Source organism: Rattus norvegicus, chromosome 3 (assembly GCF_036323735.1).
Source record: "Rattus norvegicus strain BN/NHsdMcwi chromosome 3, GRCr8, whole genome shotgun sequence".
Lineage (NCBI taxonomy): Eukaryota > Metazoa > Chordata > Mammalia > Rodentia > Muridae > Rattus > Rattus norvegicus.
Genome location: NC_086021.1, coordinates 30,141,209 through 30,159,309, shown reverse-complemented (window position 1 = coordinate 30,159,309; position 18,101 = coordinate 30,141,209). Strand labels below are relative to the sequence as shown.

At 44.9% G+C, this 18,101-nt stretch overlaps 1 protein-coding gene across 1 annotated transcript; it reads right to left on the bottom strand.

The window, feature by feature from the left end:
- Positions 1 to 180: 180 nt before the first annotated feature.
- On the bottom strand, positions 181 to 17,369 carry Abo3 (histo-blood group ABO system transferase 3). Its single transcript, NM_023094.4, has 7 exons — positions 17,280 to 17,369; positions 8,140 to 8,209; positions 7,459 to 7,515; positions 6,127 to 6,174; positions 4,855 to 4,890; positions 4,058 to 4,192; positions 181 to 1,343 (listed from the first exon to the last, which is right to left on the bottom strand). The coding sequence occupies exons 1-7, from the start codon at positions 17,290 to 17,292 to the stop codon at positions 656 to 658; spliced, it is 1,047 nt and encodes a 348-aa protein (NP_075582.3). The 5' UTR covers positions 17,293 to 17,369; the 3' UTR covers positions 181 to 655.
- Between the last annotated feature and the right edge of the window lie 732 nt (positions 17,370 to 18,101).

The following is an 18,101-nucleotide window of genomic DNA, read 5'->3' as shown; positions in this document are numbered from 1 at the left end:
CAAAAGGAGTGTGGTAGACCTAATTCTCAGAAAATTCAGTCAGTAAATGTCTCTAAGATAGAGTCAAGACAGGGAATGCACCTCAGAGGCAGCATGCCAAGCTAGTATCCATGATGCCATGGGCTCAATCCCAAATTTGTTAAAACAAGAAAAAGGAAAGAAAATTTAAAATAACCCTAATCATGTAGAGATACATTTATTCCAAGGAAAGAATAACTAGCCATTAACAGATAAGCCTAACATGAGGAGAGGCACTGGGCACAAGGTGCTGCTTGGCCCCATCAGAGCTGAACATAAGAATATCTGGTGCCTTTAGGATGACTCTCTCTGCCTTCCTGTCTGTTGCTATGGGCACTAGCCCTCTGTCAATCCTCACAGAAGAGGAAGGAACAACCCAAACTGAGGATGCAAGGGCCACCAGGTAACTGCATGACAGTTTCTCCCATGTTTTGAAGGCTCTACCAGCTCATTAAATACAAGGAGATACATGGGAGATGAAGGTGGTTGACACACTAGGGACTCAATATGTGGTAAGCCAAGTGGTTCTGGGCTCTGCTGGACTCTGAGGTGAAATAGAGGGTGACAGTAAGCAATGTCTCTCAAATCCTTCCACAGACTGGCTACAGGTAGGGCCTCTCCAACAGGGATTCAGCTATCAGTTCCTGATCGCCTGATGGTTCTTGGGCACGGCCACATATCTCAGCTTCTTCATGATGGAGGGCCAGCCCAGCAGCTTCTGGTCCCACACATACTCTGGGGACAGCACCTTTGTAGGCTTATGGTATAGCAGGTACTTGTTCAAATGGCTCTCGTCATGCCACACAGCCTCAATACCATTGGCCTGGTCCTCTACCATAGCCTGGTGGCAGGCCTTGGTGAGATGGTGCACCTCCACCACTGATCCCCCAAAGAAACCCCCTGCATAGTAAAAGTCACCCTCATCCCTGGGGATGTAGGCCTGAGACTTTGGCCGGCGCTCATAGGTAAAGGACTCTCGTCGGCTACGGTAGAAGCCAGGATGCAGGGTGCCAAAGAGCGCTGAGAGAATCTCCACACCCACGTGGTCACTGAACTTCATGTCCACATCTCCACACACCAGATAGTCCACCTCATGCTGAAAGCGCTGCTCTGAGAAGTGGCTGATCATCTCCATCCTGTGCATGGACACGTCCTGCCAGCGGGTGTAGTTGCGCACAGTTAGCACCACCAGCTTCCGCCCTGCGCCCAGGGGCACCTGTGGCACATCAGATGGCCGGTCAGTGAATACATAATAGATGACCTTGTGTCCCACCATGAAGTGCTGCTCTGCCGTCTCCAGGAAGAGTTTCAGGAACACCACATACCTATGAGGGAGGACAGGGGTGTATGGAGAGATTTAACACAGCTAAAACAAAAATTAATGGTACATAGGGACAGGCTCTGGAAACCATGGCTATCCTTTGATCCTTCCACTTTATAGCTATCCTGATCAGTCTTCAGGCTATACTAGCCTCACCCTGCTTTTCTGCAGAAGGGTGCAACATCAGCAACCCATCTTATCATGGAAAGCTGATAGTCCTGGGAGCTTTCAGCCAGGCAGCAGGGCTAACTCCAGCCCAGGCAGATTCCCTACAGGTACCTCTTGTCTTGGCAACTCCTCAGCAGACCATCTCTCCATGAATCTGTCACCCTAGCCCAATAATTACATCCCCATCCTATGACATTTCACACCTTACACTTTTGCCTTGACATGAGCAGAGCCTATACTCATACAGTTCCACTTTTAAACCCTTGTAGAAATTGGATGGATTTTTATGGGTCTGGCACCTGCACCCCTCTTTTGTTTACTCTACAGCACCCTATCTCAGTAAAGCAAAAGGTCTCTATATCCCAGACTTCCTCATCAGAGAATTGAAGGTTCCTGGAGACAAGGCATTCAATAACTCACTTATATCCCTAAGAATCATTCCACATGAACCCCACCAAAGCATGAATCAGTCTCACAGAGTAGAGAAGGCAGAAAGTCAGGTACCCTAGAAAGAAAGGCACGCTTAAACCAAACCCTCAGGTCCAAGTACAAAAGGCTTATAACCCAGGTTCTAAGTCATCTCCAAACCCAAGAAGTTTTAATTTCCTTCAGATGGCTGCCTCTCCCTCAATCATGGCCAGTGCCCCATGTCTCCACCATGGAAACAGGGCTCCACATCACCTGGAAAATGTACAAAGCCCTACCCACTTCAGTGGCAGAAATAGGCAAGTGGCAGTTATCCCTGGGCAAAGGCCACCATGGGGCTCCCAGCTACTCCCCTCAGAGGCTTTCTTCTTATAGACAAGACTCCTACCTACACCTGACAGGTCTCTTGCTCATTTATCCAGCAGCACCAAGAAAAAGTTATGTCTTCTTACTATGAAGGACTCTCTTGCTAGGGGCCACAGGCATTCTCAGGTTACCTAATATTTCTCCGGGTAAGTCCCTAACTTCTCTTAAGTCTGACTGATACAAAGGCCTCAGAGTTATTCATCACAGACCTCACCCAGCACTGCAGGGAAGCACAAAGCCCTTCTCATATACAAGCAGCACAAATGGCTTCTCTTAATCCCCACAGCCCTCCACGCAGTAAAAGCACCATCCTGCTTTTCACATCTTCCAACAGGGCATGTTTCTTGCCTGTGCTCTAAAGTCAGCCTGACTCAAAATCTAAGGGTGTCACAGTACCAACCCTTCCTATCCATGTATCCTGCATCTGAAGACACCAGTGACCACAGGTCACTTGCTTGCAACTTGTTCCTCCCTGCCAACCTTGGAGATGAGGATACATATTGGGGAAGGGGAGGGGGGTTTGGACTGTGTATTCAGAGGCTGATTTCTCTTTCCAGTCATCTGGTTGCAATCCAGACTATGGCTCGGTCAACCATCTATAGTTTCAATGGTATGTAAAAATAGTTTTCAATCACATGATTGGTTAAAGAATGAGCTGATCAGGGGTTGGGGATTTAGCTCAGTGGTAGAGCACTTGCCTAGGAAGCGCAAGGCCCTGGGTTCGGTCCCCAGCTCCGAAAAAAAGAACCAAAAAAAAAAAAGAATGAGCTGATCAGACAATCGCTGGGCAGGAGAAGAGAACAGGAAAGGACCTCCAATTGCTGTCTGGGGTCTTAAGAAGAAGAAAGATGAACAGACAAGAAGGTGCAGAGACCATGTGACTCAATCAAGAGGGTTCACCATGAAATTTTGATGGGAGAGAGAAGACATGAGGACACACATGTAGCAGAGCCGGTGCAACAAGAGATGGCAAGTAACAAGTAGTGGAGCATTTGGCTGTATATGAGCCAAATAATCTGGTTAGAATAGTTCAGGGACAGCCCAGCTTAGTGCTTTCAGGTTGTTAATAAAAATTAAGTGTCAGTGTCTTTAAAACACCCTACAGTAATTTGAGAGTAAAGGTGGCTAAGAAAAGCCCCTGGAATTCTATTTACAGATCCACCTTAAGTGTGAAGGATTCAAATGGCACCTGGCTGAGAACATAGAGGTAAGGATAGGCTGGCCTTGGGTTCAGGAAAGAGGAAGATCTTCATTTACTCACCTGTGAGTACACTCAAGCTCAGGAAGATGATTTGCTGAACAAACCTAACACCCACTGCATCTTAAATACAAGAAGCTTGGAGCTTGGTATGCCTGTGCTGCCACCCTGACCATTGTGTGTATATATTTATACATGAGCTTGCGTGAGTGTGACTGTGTGTGTGTGTGTGTGTGTGTGTGTGTGTGTGTGTATTTACTTTTCTATGTATTTATGTAGAGGCCAGGGGTTGACTTGGGCCAAGGGTGACTTCTGTCATTCATCCTTTTTTGTTCTTCAGACATGGTTGTTTCATTGACTCTGAAGCCCACTAATTGGCAGGTCTGTCCAGAAAGTGACTTGGATCCACTTTTCTCTTCTCTCTACCCCCACCGCTGGAATTACAGGTACATGCCACCATGCCAAGCTAGTATAAGGGCATTAGGGATCAAACTCAGTTCCTTCTGCCCTTGATGCAAGTGTGTTACCCACTAGCCATCTCTCCAACACCAGCTGCTTACTTTTTGATGGCAAACACAGTCAGTCCAATTGTGGTATTCTGAAGCTTGAACTGCTCATTCAGTATGTCGATGTTGAAGGTCCCCTCCCAGATGATGGGAGCCAGCCAAGGAGTGAAGACAAGAACATCATTCCTACTACATGAGGAGAGATCCAAGGGCAACATGTGACCAAACATGCCTGCAGGATCCCTTCTCAGATTCCAAACCCTCACCTTCCTCCAGGGCTGATCACCCTCCCAGAGGACCTGGGCCAAGCAGAAGCAGCTCTCAATGACTTTGGGTGTCATTTGAATACATCTTTGATTTTCTTCAGACTTGGTTGCTTCATTCATCTGAAGCTCACTAATTGGCTAGCCTTTCCAGAAAGTTGCCTAGATCCACTTTTCTCTTCCCTCTATAAACACTGCTGGGATGGTGCATGCCATCATGACAAGCTATTATAACCCCTCACCCCAGCCATGAAAGCAACTGAATTTTAGTATCACCACACTCACCACATCTCTTAAAAATTCCTGATGACAGAGACAGGAAGCATGGGCCAGAAGCCCAAATGTAAAAGGAGATTCTCAGTGCCATATACTTAATCAAATACCCTTAAGATGCTGAAAGTGTTGGTAAAGTGATATCAATGAGAATTACAATCATGTCTTTGGTTTTTGTGAGTTAAGTTTTATCCAGTGCTGGAGACTGACTCAGGGCCTCAGGTGTGCCAATGAACTATTCCACTAAGGCAAGCAAATCACCCTTTAGTGCTTTACAACTTCTGGTCTACGCATGCAGGGACTAACTCTACTCACATGGGTGTTAGCACGTTTGGCTGTGGATAGGCCATCCTGAAAGAAAAAAAAATAAAACAAGATTTTAAGTTGACAGTAAGGTCATTATATGCAAGTCTCTATTGAGAATAAAAACCTATGATCCTGGGTTCTGAGAATGAACTAAAGCAGGAAGATCACAGTCTTACTTGACATAAGATAGAAAGAAGAAATTATGACACCCCATCCCACAGCCTTAGCTGTGATGTCTAAAGACTACTTTAATTCACAAGATTGCGTATGTCTTTCCTGGTATATACTGACATCCCACCTGGTCCTGCAGCTCCTTGCTAGTGGCACACAGCATCTTGGCTTTCTGTCTTGGTCAGGCACCATTTTCATCAAAAGTGCAAAGTGTTTTCCACAAAACTCCTGGCTCACTGTATGGCAGTGGGTTGTCACTGCACAGGATGCCAAGCCCCATGGCAGAAGAACCACTTCTGCTAGTAAGCTTCATACCCTATGATGGTTTGTAAAACAGACAGCAGGGTAGAATGATGCTCAGCACTAGAAGCCCAGGCTACTCTTGCAGAAACACAAGATTTAGCTCCAAGCACCCATATGGAAATTCAAAACAGTGAGTGGTCCTAGTCCAGGACTAGGGAACTGAGGCCCTTTTCTGGCTTCTTTGTGCACAAGAACAAATGCAGCACCCAGACACACATGCAATCAAAATATTCATACACATAAAATGAAAATAAATCATCTAAAAAAATCATCACAGGAAATTTCTGCTCAGGGATGAAGCCTTTTGACATCTTATTGGGTGAGTCTTGCAGGCACTCTTCAGGACCCAGCCCTTGGAAGCACTATTGATTGGCCATGATCAGAGAACAGCACAGAAGAGGCAAGGTTGGTGACAGAACCCCTAGTAAGAATCAGTGTTTAATGGGCACAGTTTACAGGATGAAATATTCTGCAAGTGGGTAGTGCTGATGGCTGCACCACAGCATGAATTTGCTTGCTGAACTGGACTCTTGCAATGGTGAGAATGCTAACTCATGAGTGATGTATGTTGCTCTGAGAATGGTGGTGAACACATGTAAACTTGGCTCTGTACCAGTTGAGCTATCCTGGTTATTTAAAAGCCAAATGGCATGCAGTTAGTAGAGAGTTATATGCTCCATTTCAGGTGCAGGAAGGAAATTCCCAGTTGCTCATGGTACACACACACACACACACACACACACACACACACACACACAGACAAACCTCTAATGCAGGATTTGAGAGCACCATGTGAGGGCCAGATACCTTGGCACACTTACAACTTTCTGGACATCCGTCTGCCTGGTAGCCATGCTGCAGAAAAAGAACACAGGAGGCATGCTTATACCAAGAAGTATTAGGGTTCAGGAACACAGACCCTGGTGGAAGGGCACAGTGGTGCCTGAGAGTAGCGTATATCTGCTAAAATTAAAGAACAGCACCATAGCGATTGCCCCAGGCATTATGCCCACAACACAAAAGTCAAACACAGCTACACCATAGGCACAAATGTCAAACACAACAGTCAAAGTTTACTGTCCCACATTCACAAGATACTCTTGACTGGATTCTGAGCAGAAAAGGAGTTCCAGAACACTGCAGACTGCCATCCCCTTCCCATCATGAAATGCAGTCTATTCCTACCCTTAACCTAAAATAGCAATGATAGTGGATGACTTCAAACACAGCTTCTGGGATCCAAAGATAACATTTAATAGATTACTGGTCTAGAACCTTCTATCCAGGATGAATAGTAGTTTAACCTACACAGAAAGGGCCCAGAGATGGAGCTTCTGCCTAGAGACACACTCAACCACAAGAAATGTGTGAGATCTCTAGGGAAACACACCTCTCTATGTATAGCCAATCATAGGAGCCTCTGAAGACAGAGTCATCAAAGGTGTGACTGTCTCCTAACAAAAATGAGGGTGTGACAGCGTTCTGTATAGTCATGAAAAGGTAACACAAGAAGAAACTAGTGGGAACAAAGAATGGGTAAGAGGTTGTGTAGTCTAGTGAGAAATACAACATAGTCAAAGGTCAAGGCCAGAGCCCCAGCTCAAAAGCATAAATGGCTTATGCAGGAACACAGAGGTAGGCTGCTAGGGTGGATGGATCCACAGGCAGGATCCAACTCTTCCTACCTTTTGTTCTAAAGAATCACTAGATACTAGAAGGAAATTAGGATTGAGACAGACATATAAGCCTGTGTGACTGAAACAAGCCCACAACAGAACTAGGAAAGCAGAGCGAAATCAGGGGATGCCTTCCCAAAAGACAGACTGATGGGATCTGGAAAGGTAGGGATGGAGAGGGTCTCCAACTTGTATCTGGAAGGGAAAAGACATTGCACTCAGCAGGCTGCTGGAGAGGTGTGTGGGGAGCAGAACCTGCTCTTAGAGTTGCTTATGGGAGCATCTGAGGCTGCGGTGAGGACCTGGAGAAAGACTAGAATCATCCATGTAGAAATACAGTCAGAAGCCACAAGGCAGCATACAGCAGAATGCTCATTCAGCCAGTAACCCATCTACCTAACACATGCACTAGTGTGACACATATATCACTAATAGACGTGTACACTTTTCAATGCTCACTCACCAAGTCTCACCTCCTGGGTTCCTGAATTCCTGGATTTTGTGGCTCAGGAATCCATAGCTGTGGGAAGGATAGGCATGGGGATAACTGATCATGACAGACCTGACCAGCTCTCTGCCCCACCCTCCAAATGTACCACTGTGCCCAGAAGAGTGAGCACAGAAGTTCCCAGTGGAGACCAAAGGCCAGGTGACAGGTCTAAACATGCTCACCCTATTAGAAAGAAGAAGTGGTAGCAAGGGCCCTTGGAACAAGACCTGCATGTGAACACCCGTAGTAGTTGCATACAGCCCCTACTCTGTGTTGGGTACCTACAACCCAAGGCAACATCAGAGAATATTTCCTGCCTGTGTCTAAACAGGCCCAGGAGACACGGCAGTGTCTTTGCTCTGTGTGGATTTGCAGACCATCTGCATACATAGATAGCTGAATTCTTGCCTCAAGTTTGACCATCTTACCTTCCCCAGACCAACCATCACAGCTAGAGCCAAATAACTGGGTGTCTAGCTACAAACACCTTTTGTGGAATCAGAGGCTTCACTATATTGGCAACAAAATCTGGACATGCCACTGTGGGTACTGAGCCAAGAGCACCCTCATTACTGCTATTATAGTAGGGATGCACACAGCTCAGTGTCCCCATCAGAACTTTAGCCCATTCTTACCAGCCTGTGTCCTTCTTACCCAAAGAAGACTAAGACAAGCACAATGAAGGGAAGGATTCCAAGGTGAAGTGAGTAGCATTTCGGTCTTCCTGAAAAACAGCACCAAAGGATCTAGTTACTCACCAGCTTCTTAGGCCTGACTCCCCTCCAGGCTTGTCCTGAGATTCAGAGGTCATCCTGTATCCTTCAGCAACCACTCAATGTCAGGCAGCCCCAATGTGGGCTGGAGCTAAAGCCCCACTGAACACTCCCTTCCAGATCATGACTCCAGCTGCTCCCCTAGGTCCCTGATGTCTCCTTGGGCCCTCATACTCTCAGGCCACTGAGCATTCCTTCTCAGGGTAAACTGAAAACCAAAAGGAATACCTTAGGATCATTGTTGGCTCCATCACAGGAGGCTAGAACAAGCTCCTCCACTATCCCATATACTTAGATCCACAGGGACAGAAAATTGTCTTTTCTAGTGAATTTTCCTCCTGCTGGGGTTGAAACCCAGGGTTGATATGTAATAAGCAAGTATTCCACCAATGACTTATGTCCCTAATGCCTCAGATGATTTTTATGTCTCTAGAAGATATATTTTCTTATAATTAAGTCCAAAATTTCCTAATAACATACATCTAAAAATCTAAGCTCTGGTGAAAGAACACAGTGGCTAAAACTTTTGCCATAGCCATACAAACATGAGAACCTCAGTTCATATCCCCAGAGCCTGTGTAAAAGACAGACATCTGTAATCTCAGCACATCTATGATGCAATGGGAGGGGGAGATGGGGAAATCCATGAAAGCTCATGTGACAGAATATACAGTGAGGAACAACACAGGAGACTCTGTCTCAAACAGGGTGAAAGGCAAGTATGGGTACCCATGGATGTCCTCTGACCATCACAGCACACCCACACTCACATGATATATTTTAAAGAATGTCTAAAAATGCTTACCTCTTCCTGTCCCAACCAGATAACTTTCCATTTTCACCTACCTGATGTGGTATATTTTTAAACATTTCAAGTATTTATTTAGTTGTATATGTGTGCACTCTTGATGTTACAGAGCACATGTAGAGGTCAGGGGACAACTTGTGAGGGTTGGATCACTTTTATTATGTGTGATGTGGGTTCTAGCAATTGAACTCAGGTCTTCAAGTTTGGCATCAAGGACCTTTACCCACTGAACTCATTTGTAGTGAATGTAGTCCTATGTTTTCTCTCCTTGCCTCCAAATCCTCCCACAATGGGATTTCTAAAACACTCTAGAAACAATGAGAAAGTGACATTTGATCTTATTTGTTCTTGTTATGTTCTCCTCCAAATTTGGACATTTACTAGCTTAGCTGTAGAGAAATCCAAATGAAAGTAATATTTGTTCAATTTTGAAATAAATACTTCTTTTAATTTGAGGGTGAAAATGATGGGATAACATGCAAGAGTACTAACTGACATTTCAGAAAACCAGTGTTAAACATCTACCTGTTGGCTCACAACTGTCATCACCACTAGTTCCAGAGCATTCAATGCCCTCTTTGGGCCTCCATGAACACTGAAAATATATGGTACACAGATAGGTATGCAGACCAAATACCTGTACACATAAATTAAAAATACAAATGAAAGTAAATTCTTTGGTTTTTTTTTCAGACTGGTTTTTTTCTGTGTAGCCTGGAACTTGCTCTGTGCCTCTGCCTCCTGAGGACTGGGATTAAAGATGTAGACCACCACCAAGCACCTAAAAAACTTTTTCGAGGTATAATTTACATCTAGAAAATGCTCATTTTATATATTGTTTGATAAACATTGAAAAAAACTCCCTTTGTTGTCTATGTCCTGACATTTCTTTCCTCATCTACATAGGAGGCACAAGACACATGTGCCCTTTTGTCTGCCTGCTTCTATAGCATGAGCATATCGAGACGTACCACGGGGTCCTTCGTGAATTTTTTGAGAATCATTGAGGCTTGTTGGCTTCCAACAGAGCCTCAGGTTCAGAAAAAGACCCTACCTCAAAGGAATCCATTAAGACAGATAAAAGGAGGATACCTAATGCCCACTTATGTACTCTGTACTGACACTAACACACACACACACACACACACACACACACACACACACACACACACACCTTTTTAAAAATAAAGCATTGACTAAAAATCCATGCCTTGAGGGTAAATTGGTTTCATGAAGCTCACTCCTATCTAAGGGGTCATTGGTAGCAGACTAGCCAAGGATATGCTATTGTGATTTTTTAACTATGGCCAAGCATGAATCACTACTTCTACATGGAATGAAGAGTTGCTAAGTGTGTTCAGACAGGCTCTGGAAAAGCAGGCTCCTCACAACATGATTGCTTGCCCAATATTCAATAAGCATTCTTGTCAAGTACTGAGGACACCTAGAGCAGAGATGAATATCCAACAAGCAGCCACTTCCCAGAACTCTAGGTTGGTCAGCTTTTCAGGAGCTAGCGCTTTTTAAGAAGCTATTCCACATAGCAGCCATGCCCAACAACTCACCAGCCATCACTGTGTGTAAACCCCAGGCTTACATTCTCTGGTGGAATTCCTCTATACCTCCAAGCACACTGCACCAGTGTCTGGAGCAGGGACTTCCCTACAATTGCTCTTCTCATGGCACACTTATATCCTAGATTCCCACACACCAGGTCTCATACTTACCTGGAGACTGGTGTCTCCAAGCCTATATCCTATTCCTGCTCACTGTGGCAGGCATACTTCCTGGTGTCTAGCTTGCTCATACCAAAGAGTGTTCAACAAATTTCACTGCGAATAGATATTAAACATAACTGAGCCCATCCCACAGCTCCCTGCACCCAAATCCCCTGGGTGACCCAAATCTCCTGTCGGCCTGCACTTCTTTGCTTCATCCATATTGTCTAATTGGATGGCTATATATGTATGGGCCACATGTGGGGCAGGCTCTGAATGGGTGTTCCTTCTGTGTCTGTTTTAATCTTTGCCTCTCTATTCCCTGCCAAGGGTATTCTTGTTCCACTTTTAAAGAAGGAGTGAAGCATTCACATTTTGATCATCCGTCTTGAGTTTCATTTGTTCTAGGCATCTAGGGTAATTCAAGCATTTGGACTAATAGCCACTTATCAATGAGTGCATACCATGTGTGTTTTTCTGTGATGGGTTACCTCACTCAGGATGATATTTTCCAGTTCCAATCATTTGCCTACGAATTTCATAAAGTCATTGTTTTTGATAGCTGAGTAATATTCCATTGTGTAGATGTACCACATTTTCTGTATCCATTCCACTGTTGAAGGGCATCTGGGTTCTTTCCAGCTTCTGGCTATTATAAATAAGGCTGCTATGAACATAGTGGAGCACGTGTCTTTTTTATATGTTGGGGCATCTTTTGGGTCTATACCCAAGAGAGGTATAGCTGGATCCTCAGGCAGTAGATTGATCCATTCTTAAAACCCTGTACAAAGCTAAAGTCCAAGTGGATCAAGGACCTCCACATCAAACCAGATACACTCAACCTAATAGAAGAAAAAGTGGGTACGCATCACGAACACATGGGCACTGGAGAAAATTTCCTGAAGAACACACCAATGGCTTATGTTCTAACGTCAAGAATGGACAAATGGGATCTCATAAAGCTAGAAAAGTTCTGTAAGGCAAAGGACACTATTGTTAGGACAAAACAGCAACCAAGAGATTGGGAAAAGATCTTTACCAAACCTACAACAGATAGAGGCCTTATATACAAAATATACAAAGAATTCAAGAAGTTAGACTGCAGGGAGTCAAATAACCCTATTAGAAAATGGAGTTCAGAGCTAAACAAAGAATTCCCAGCTGAGGAATGCCGAATGGCTGAGAAGCACCTAAAGAAATGTTCAAAATCTTTAGTCATAAGGGAAATGCAAATCAAAACAACCCTGAGATTCCACCTCACACCAGTCAGAGTGGCTAAGATCAAAAACTCTGGCCCTTGGTCCTGCCAAGACTGAACCCCCAGTGAACGTGATTGTTGGGGGAGGGTGGTAATGGGGGGAGGATGGGGAGGGGAACACCAATATAGAAGGGAAGGGGGAGGGGTTAGGGGGATGTTGGCCCGGAAACCAGGAAAGGGAATAATAATCAAAATGTAAATAAGAAATACTCAAGTTAATAAAGATTAAAAAAAAAGACTATACATGGACTGACCCTGAGCTCCAACTGCATAGGTAGCAGTGAATAGCTTTGTTGGGGCACCAGTGGAAGGGGAGGCCCTTGGTCCTGCCAAGGCTGGACCCTCAGTGTAGGGGATTGTTTGGGGTTGTAATGGGTGGTGGTTGGGGAGGGGAAACACCCATATAGAAGGGAAGGGAGAGGGGTTAGGGGGCTAATGGACAGGAAACTGGGAAAGGGAATAATATTTGAAGTGTAAACAAGAAATACCCAAGTTAATAAAGATGGAGAGGAAAAAAAAGAAGTGCATTCTGAAAGGGACGGGATTTAGATCTCTCCTGAGAGACAACCAGAGCATGTCAAATACAGAGATGAATACTTGCAGAAACCACTGAATTGAGAGCAGGACCCCCTTTGGGTGAAATAGAGGAAGAATTGAAAGAGCTAAAGGGGTTTACAACACCACAAGATCAACAATGCCAACCAATCAGAGCTTCCAGGGACTAAACAACTACCCAAAGTCTTTACATGAACTGACCTTTGGCTCCAACTACATATGTAGTAGTGAATAGACTTGTTGAGGCCCAGTCCTTGGTCCTGCCTATGTTGGACCTACAGTGCAGGGGAATGTCGGGAGGCATTGTAAGGTGGTGTTGATGGGAGGGGGGAATACCCTTATGGAGGAGGCCAAGAGGATAGGGGACTTATGGACAGGTAACCAGGAAAGGGAATAACATTTGAAATGTAAATAAAGAAATATATCCAATAAAAAAATAAAATTAAACAATGGGAGTGGCTTATGAACAAGTGTTTCAAATAACCTGAACACGTTAATTTTTAAACCATTTGTCTTGATGTCAAATGTCATGATGTCTTCTCTTGACATGGGCCAGACCCCGAACTGGTGTCTGAAGGGAATGGACACCCACTGCAGAGTACCAGGTCCCCTGCATATCCAAGAACACCTAAAACAACTAGTCTCTGACCTGAGGCCATAGGAACTGAGAAACTGGTTTGTTCCTTATCTTGACTGAAAACCCGGCCAAAGACATCAATGGTTATCAAATTGTATACTCTATATGCTTTACTGTATAATAACTGTTAACATATATTGAAAGGAAAAAAGGTGACAAGTGAAGGACAGGGTAGAAGGATAAAGAAAAGACAGAGAAGAGCCTAGGAAAGCATTCCCAATGACAGGAGCAGGGAGTGAAGTTATGTCATGCCAACTCCATTCACTCTTACCACCTCTCCAAAACCTTTTCCCATAGCAACACGGGAGCGCCTCGCCCCTTCACAACCCAAGGGCTTCCTGACACATCAGTGAACCCAAGGACAGCATGGCTGACTGAGCACTAACACTGTGACTGTTGGAATCAGCAGGACTGTGTCCTGCTCTGAGTCCATATTGTATGTCAGGATTTCTTCAGTCTATGCTTTGCCATAAGAGGTTCCATCATCTGTCCAGCACCACATATCCAGTCAAAAATGATAAAATCCTATTCCTCAAGATAAGAAAGAAGTTACCCTATCACTCTATAAGGATATGGGTCTGAGTTGAGAGTAGAGGGACATATGTGAATATTAAAATCATATCTGTGAAAATGAACTGGGGTAGTTTAGATAAGAATGACCCAAATAGACTCATACATTTGAATGCTTAGTCACCATGGAGGGGCATTATTTGAGAACATTTAAGAGGAGTGCTCCCATTAGAGTAGGTGTGGCCTTATTGGAGGATGTGTGTCACTAGATATGGGATTTAAGGGTTCAAAATGCCATTTAAGGTCCAATTTCTCTCCCTCTTTCTCTCTCTCTCATACTGCCTAGGAATGAGGATGTAGCTCTCAGATACTGCTCCAGTGCCACGGGTGTCACCATGGTGATAATGGACTATAAGGCTCTGAAGCCCCCAATGAAATGCGTTCTTTTATAAGAGTTGCTATGGTCACAGTATCTCTTCACAGGAATAGAACAGTGATTAAGACAGAAGTTGACACTGGGGAAAAGGGTTTGCTGTGACAGGCTTGATCCTGGTGCTCATTGGAAGAATAAGAACTCTGAAACTTTGGACTAGAAAAGTGGTTGGACTCTTTACAGGGGGCGGGTTAATGTGGATCTGAGTAGGAGCACGGAAGACAGCAACTGAGAGTGATATAAACTATGAAGGCCCAGTTCAAGTTTCAGAGGGGCAGAATACTGAGGAATGGCCTGTGGACCATTCTTGAGATATTTTGGCAAAGAATGTGGCTGTTTTCAGCCCTTGTCCAGTTGAAGCAATTTGAATTACTGGTGTAGAATAATAGGACATTTCAAGACAGTCTAGTATTGACTTAGTAATCACTAATGCATATCTATAATGAAAAGTAGAAGCTGGACAAGGAGTAGTGGAAGGATTAATGGAGCTAAGTCAAGTGCTCAGAGATAAACTGTTTGAAGAATTGCCTGATACACCTTGGGCAGGGGCAGGTCCTCACCCTACCTGAAGGGATGTCTTGTGTTCCTCTCCCTTTCGTTGTGTAGCTCCCAGTTCCCTGCAGATACCACCTTGTCCAGGAGGCTGCCTGTGACTCTGCTTCCACCCAGGTGGAAGAAGAAAAGAGGGGAGCATGGAGAAGATCAACTGTACCTGAGGCCTAGAACCTTAAGGGAAGCAGACAGTGCTGCATGACTGCCCACATGAGGTCACTCACACAGTGGCATCTCTGTTATCGCTCTGATGCACCTTCTAGCTTGAGAAGCACTTCTTCACTGCAACATCCAAGTCCAGTGTTCCCCAAGGATGCAAGCTGGGAGGGATACATCAAGAAACAGATCCTCTGATGCCCAAAGCTTTCTAATGACCAAGGTCCAAGAGGAAACCCAAGGTGGTTGCTCCATAGGACCAGGCTGGTGCTGAGAAGCCCCCTCCTTCCCTGCCTATGGGATCCAGACCATTATTCTGGGCACAAACACACACACATGCCCTTTTCTCATTAGTCTCACCCAGAGTATCCTGAGCAGTTCCTATCTAGAAACTTAGCTCTCTCTAAGATCCGAGCAGTTGGTTATGCACTAAAACTCTAGTTGCAGGACTGAGCAGCACCCTCCGCATCGCCAGCCCCACAGTCCTGTCCCAAGACCTAGAATATGTCCTCTGGTTCATAGGGCCTGTAGGCTGGCAGGGACACCATGCCTTGCAGGTAGGAGGAGTGAGTGCACAAGGACCATGCTGCCAGCAGGTGTCCTATTCTAGCTAGTGCTTCCAGGCCTGTTCCAGACCTCTTCCCACTTCTGCTTCTTGTAAGTGTTTTCCTAATTCACTTGTAGTAGGTGAGAACAGAGTCACCTAGGGGTGACAGGGTTGATCAGAATGGAGTTTAGTGCCCCCCACAACTTCATTAATATTTAATTCATCCTTCTTACTCCTCTGTCATGTAATGGCCGTAAGCCTTGATCCTCACATTCTGCTAGGCATGGGCTCCATGGACACAGTATTGCATGGCATAGAAATAAAAAGAAGAAGAAATATACTGTGTGCCAGAAACCTGGAGCCTTTTGGCCCCAGCATATCTCACCATCGACCTTCACTTCTCTCCTAGCAACTCCATAGGCTTTCAGTACCTGGTTGAGAGCTAGCTGGTCCACTCCCCACGGAACTGAAAAACAGCCAAGTTCCATTCTCCCATAGTTCCATTCTCCCTCCTCACATCACTTAGGCCTTTAGGAGGGAGACACCACAGTTTATATGCAGGAAGACTCAAGGCTGTGAAGATACCTACCCATCTCAGCCTTCGATATAGAGTCAATAAAGCACTATAAAAATCCTAGCAAGTTGTTTTGTTAAATATCAGAAGGTTGATTTAGAACTGGGCATTTGTTTCCATTTGTAAAGTGGATTTCCTATTATACCCACAGCAAGAGATTGATTCAGGCAATTTGCAGCTGAAGGTAGGAAAGTCAAGATTTCAAGATCATCTTTGAGGACCTAATAAATTCTACATCAGCCTGAGATAAGACATTCCATCTGAACAAAAGGCTAATTTTATATTTTATATGGGGGAAGCAAAGTCCCCTGGACAGCCAACACAAAGAGGAGGGATAAAGTCTGGGGCCTCACAGCTGAGGTGGCATGGTATTTGAAAGACTGCACAAACAAGACAGTGGAGCAGAAAAGAGAGCCCAGAAATAGACAGAAATACATCTATCCAAAAAATGAATACATGACTGTACTGGATTCCTTGAATATGATCATGCAAAACAAAGAGGTATGACACTGGTCTGCCTTCATAAATGTTAATTCCACACAGCTCACAGACTCAAATGCAAATCACTTACTATAGGCTACCTTGGGAGGAAATGGAGACCATGGGAGTTTTGGTGATGACCTTTTAGATACAACACAAAGAACAGAACATGGAAGACAAAATTAAAGCTACCTATTTTAGAATTAATATTTTTCTACTATAATAAATGCAAAGAAAAAAACAAGAAATGTACTGGTTGCAAAACACATTATTTGATAAAGGACTATAATCCAACATCCAAATGGACTTCATAAAATCCATCCACATAAATCCTACCAACCTGAATGTGGTGCTTAAACTTCACAGTCTAAAGGGTAAAATCTAAAATCAACTAAGTCATCTCTGGGAAGGCATTTCCAAGAAGTATTAACTGGGTGGACAAAAGGTAGCCCAGATATAGAGGTGTCCAGGAAGAGCATGCGTTTCCTCACTTAGCTTCTTTCTGGTAAGTGTGCACTCTCAGGGGAACCACTGCCACCATTGTTTCTTGTCAATGCCCTCATCTGAGAAACATTTCAGTGGCGTGGCATAAACTGCCCCACTTACCCACCTCTTGTCACTACACATGTACAAACACACAGATCCAGGGACCCTCAGGGTTCCTGTCAGCTCAGCTGGTCTGGTCCTGGAGACTGAGTCACTAGCCCAACCCAGCAGCAAGGAACCCAAACCCAGCTGGTTAACAATCAATGGAGGGTACCTGTAGCCAGCCCCCTATCACCCCTCAGTTCACCTCTGAGGTCCATGGCAAGGCCCGGGATGGTTCCTCTTCTGCACAGTAAGTTGGACAGCACAGCCAAGACCTCAGGCACATAGCAGACTCACACTCAGGACAGACAATCACAGCTCTGAACACCTGTGGGTGGGGAAGAACTCTGGCACACTACACATTTACCTGGGTGTGCCTACAGGAACCAGGAATCCTCAGAAGGTATCCCCAAGGATGCAGGCCGAATCTAATCCACACCTTATTAACACAGGGACTGCAGGTTATATTGTAAAGTTATGCTCTAGCTTATCTTTGCTGCGGTCCTCAATTCAGTCCCCAATGTTTATTTTAGCTTAAGTTCCTTCCTAAGCTAGCAACACCCCAACTGCAACACAGCAAACACAGCAAAACTGTTCTGTTTTAGGGGCGCTCTCTCTCTCTCTCTCTCTCTCTCTCTCTCTCTCCCTCCCTCCCTCCCCTCTCCCCTCCCTTCCTCCCTCCCTTCTCTCTCTCTCTCTCTCTCTCTTTCTCTCTCTCTCATTTCCTTCCTCTTTCCCTCTTTCCTAGTCTTTCTCCCTTCTACCACTCTTCCCTCTCCTCTCTCCTTTTCCTCCCTTTCATCTCTATCCACCCTCTCATCTCTCTTACCCCATTTCTTCATCTCTACCATTGCTTCATGGTGTCATGCTTCCCAGGCTGGCCTGAAAACATTCTCTAGAACAGTCTTGACCCTTGTCTGCTTCCACTTCCCAAATTCTGTGATCTCAGGCATGCAGCACCACCCCCAAGTATGTCCAGCACTAGAGATGAAACCTATGTCGCCAGCCCTCCATCTCCTGACTCCAA

Coding starts and splice junctions, on each gene's coding strand:
- Abo3 (NM_023094.4), bottom strand. Junction 4,193..4,854: donor CCAAACGTGCTAACACCCAT/GTGAGTAGAGTT, acceptor CTCCTCATGTAG/TAGGAATGATGTTCTTGTCT. Junction 1,344..4,057: donor ACTGTGTTTGCCATCAAAAA/GTAAGCAGCTGG, acceptor CCTCCCTCATAG/GTATGTGGTGTTCCTGAAAC.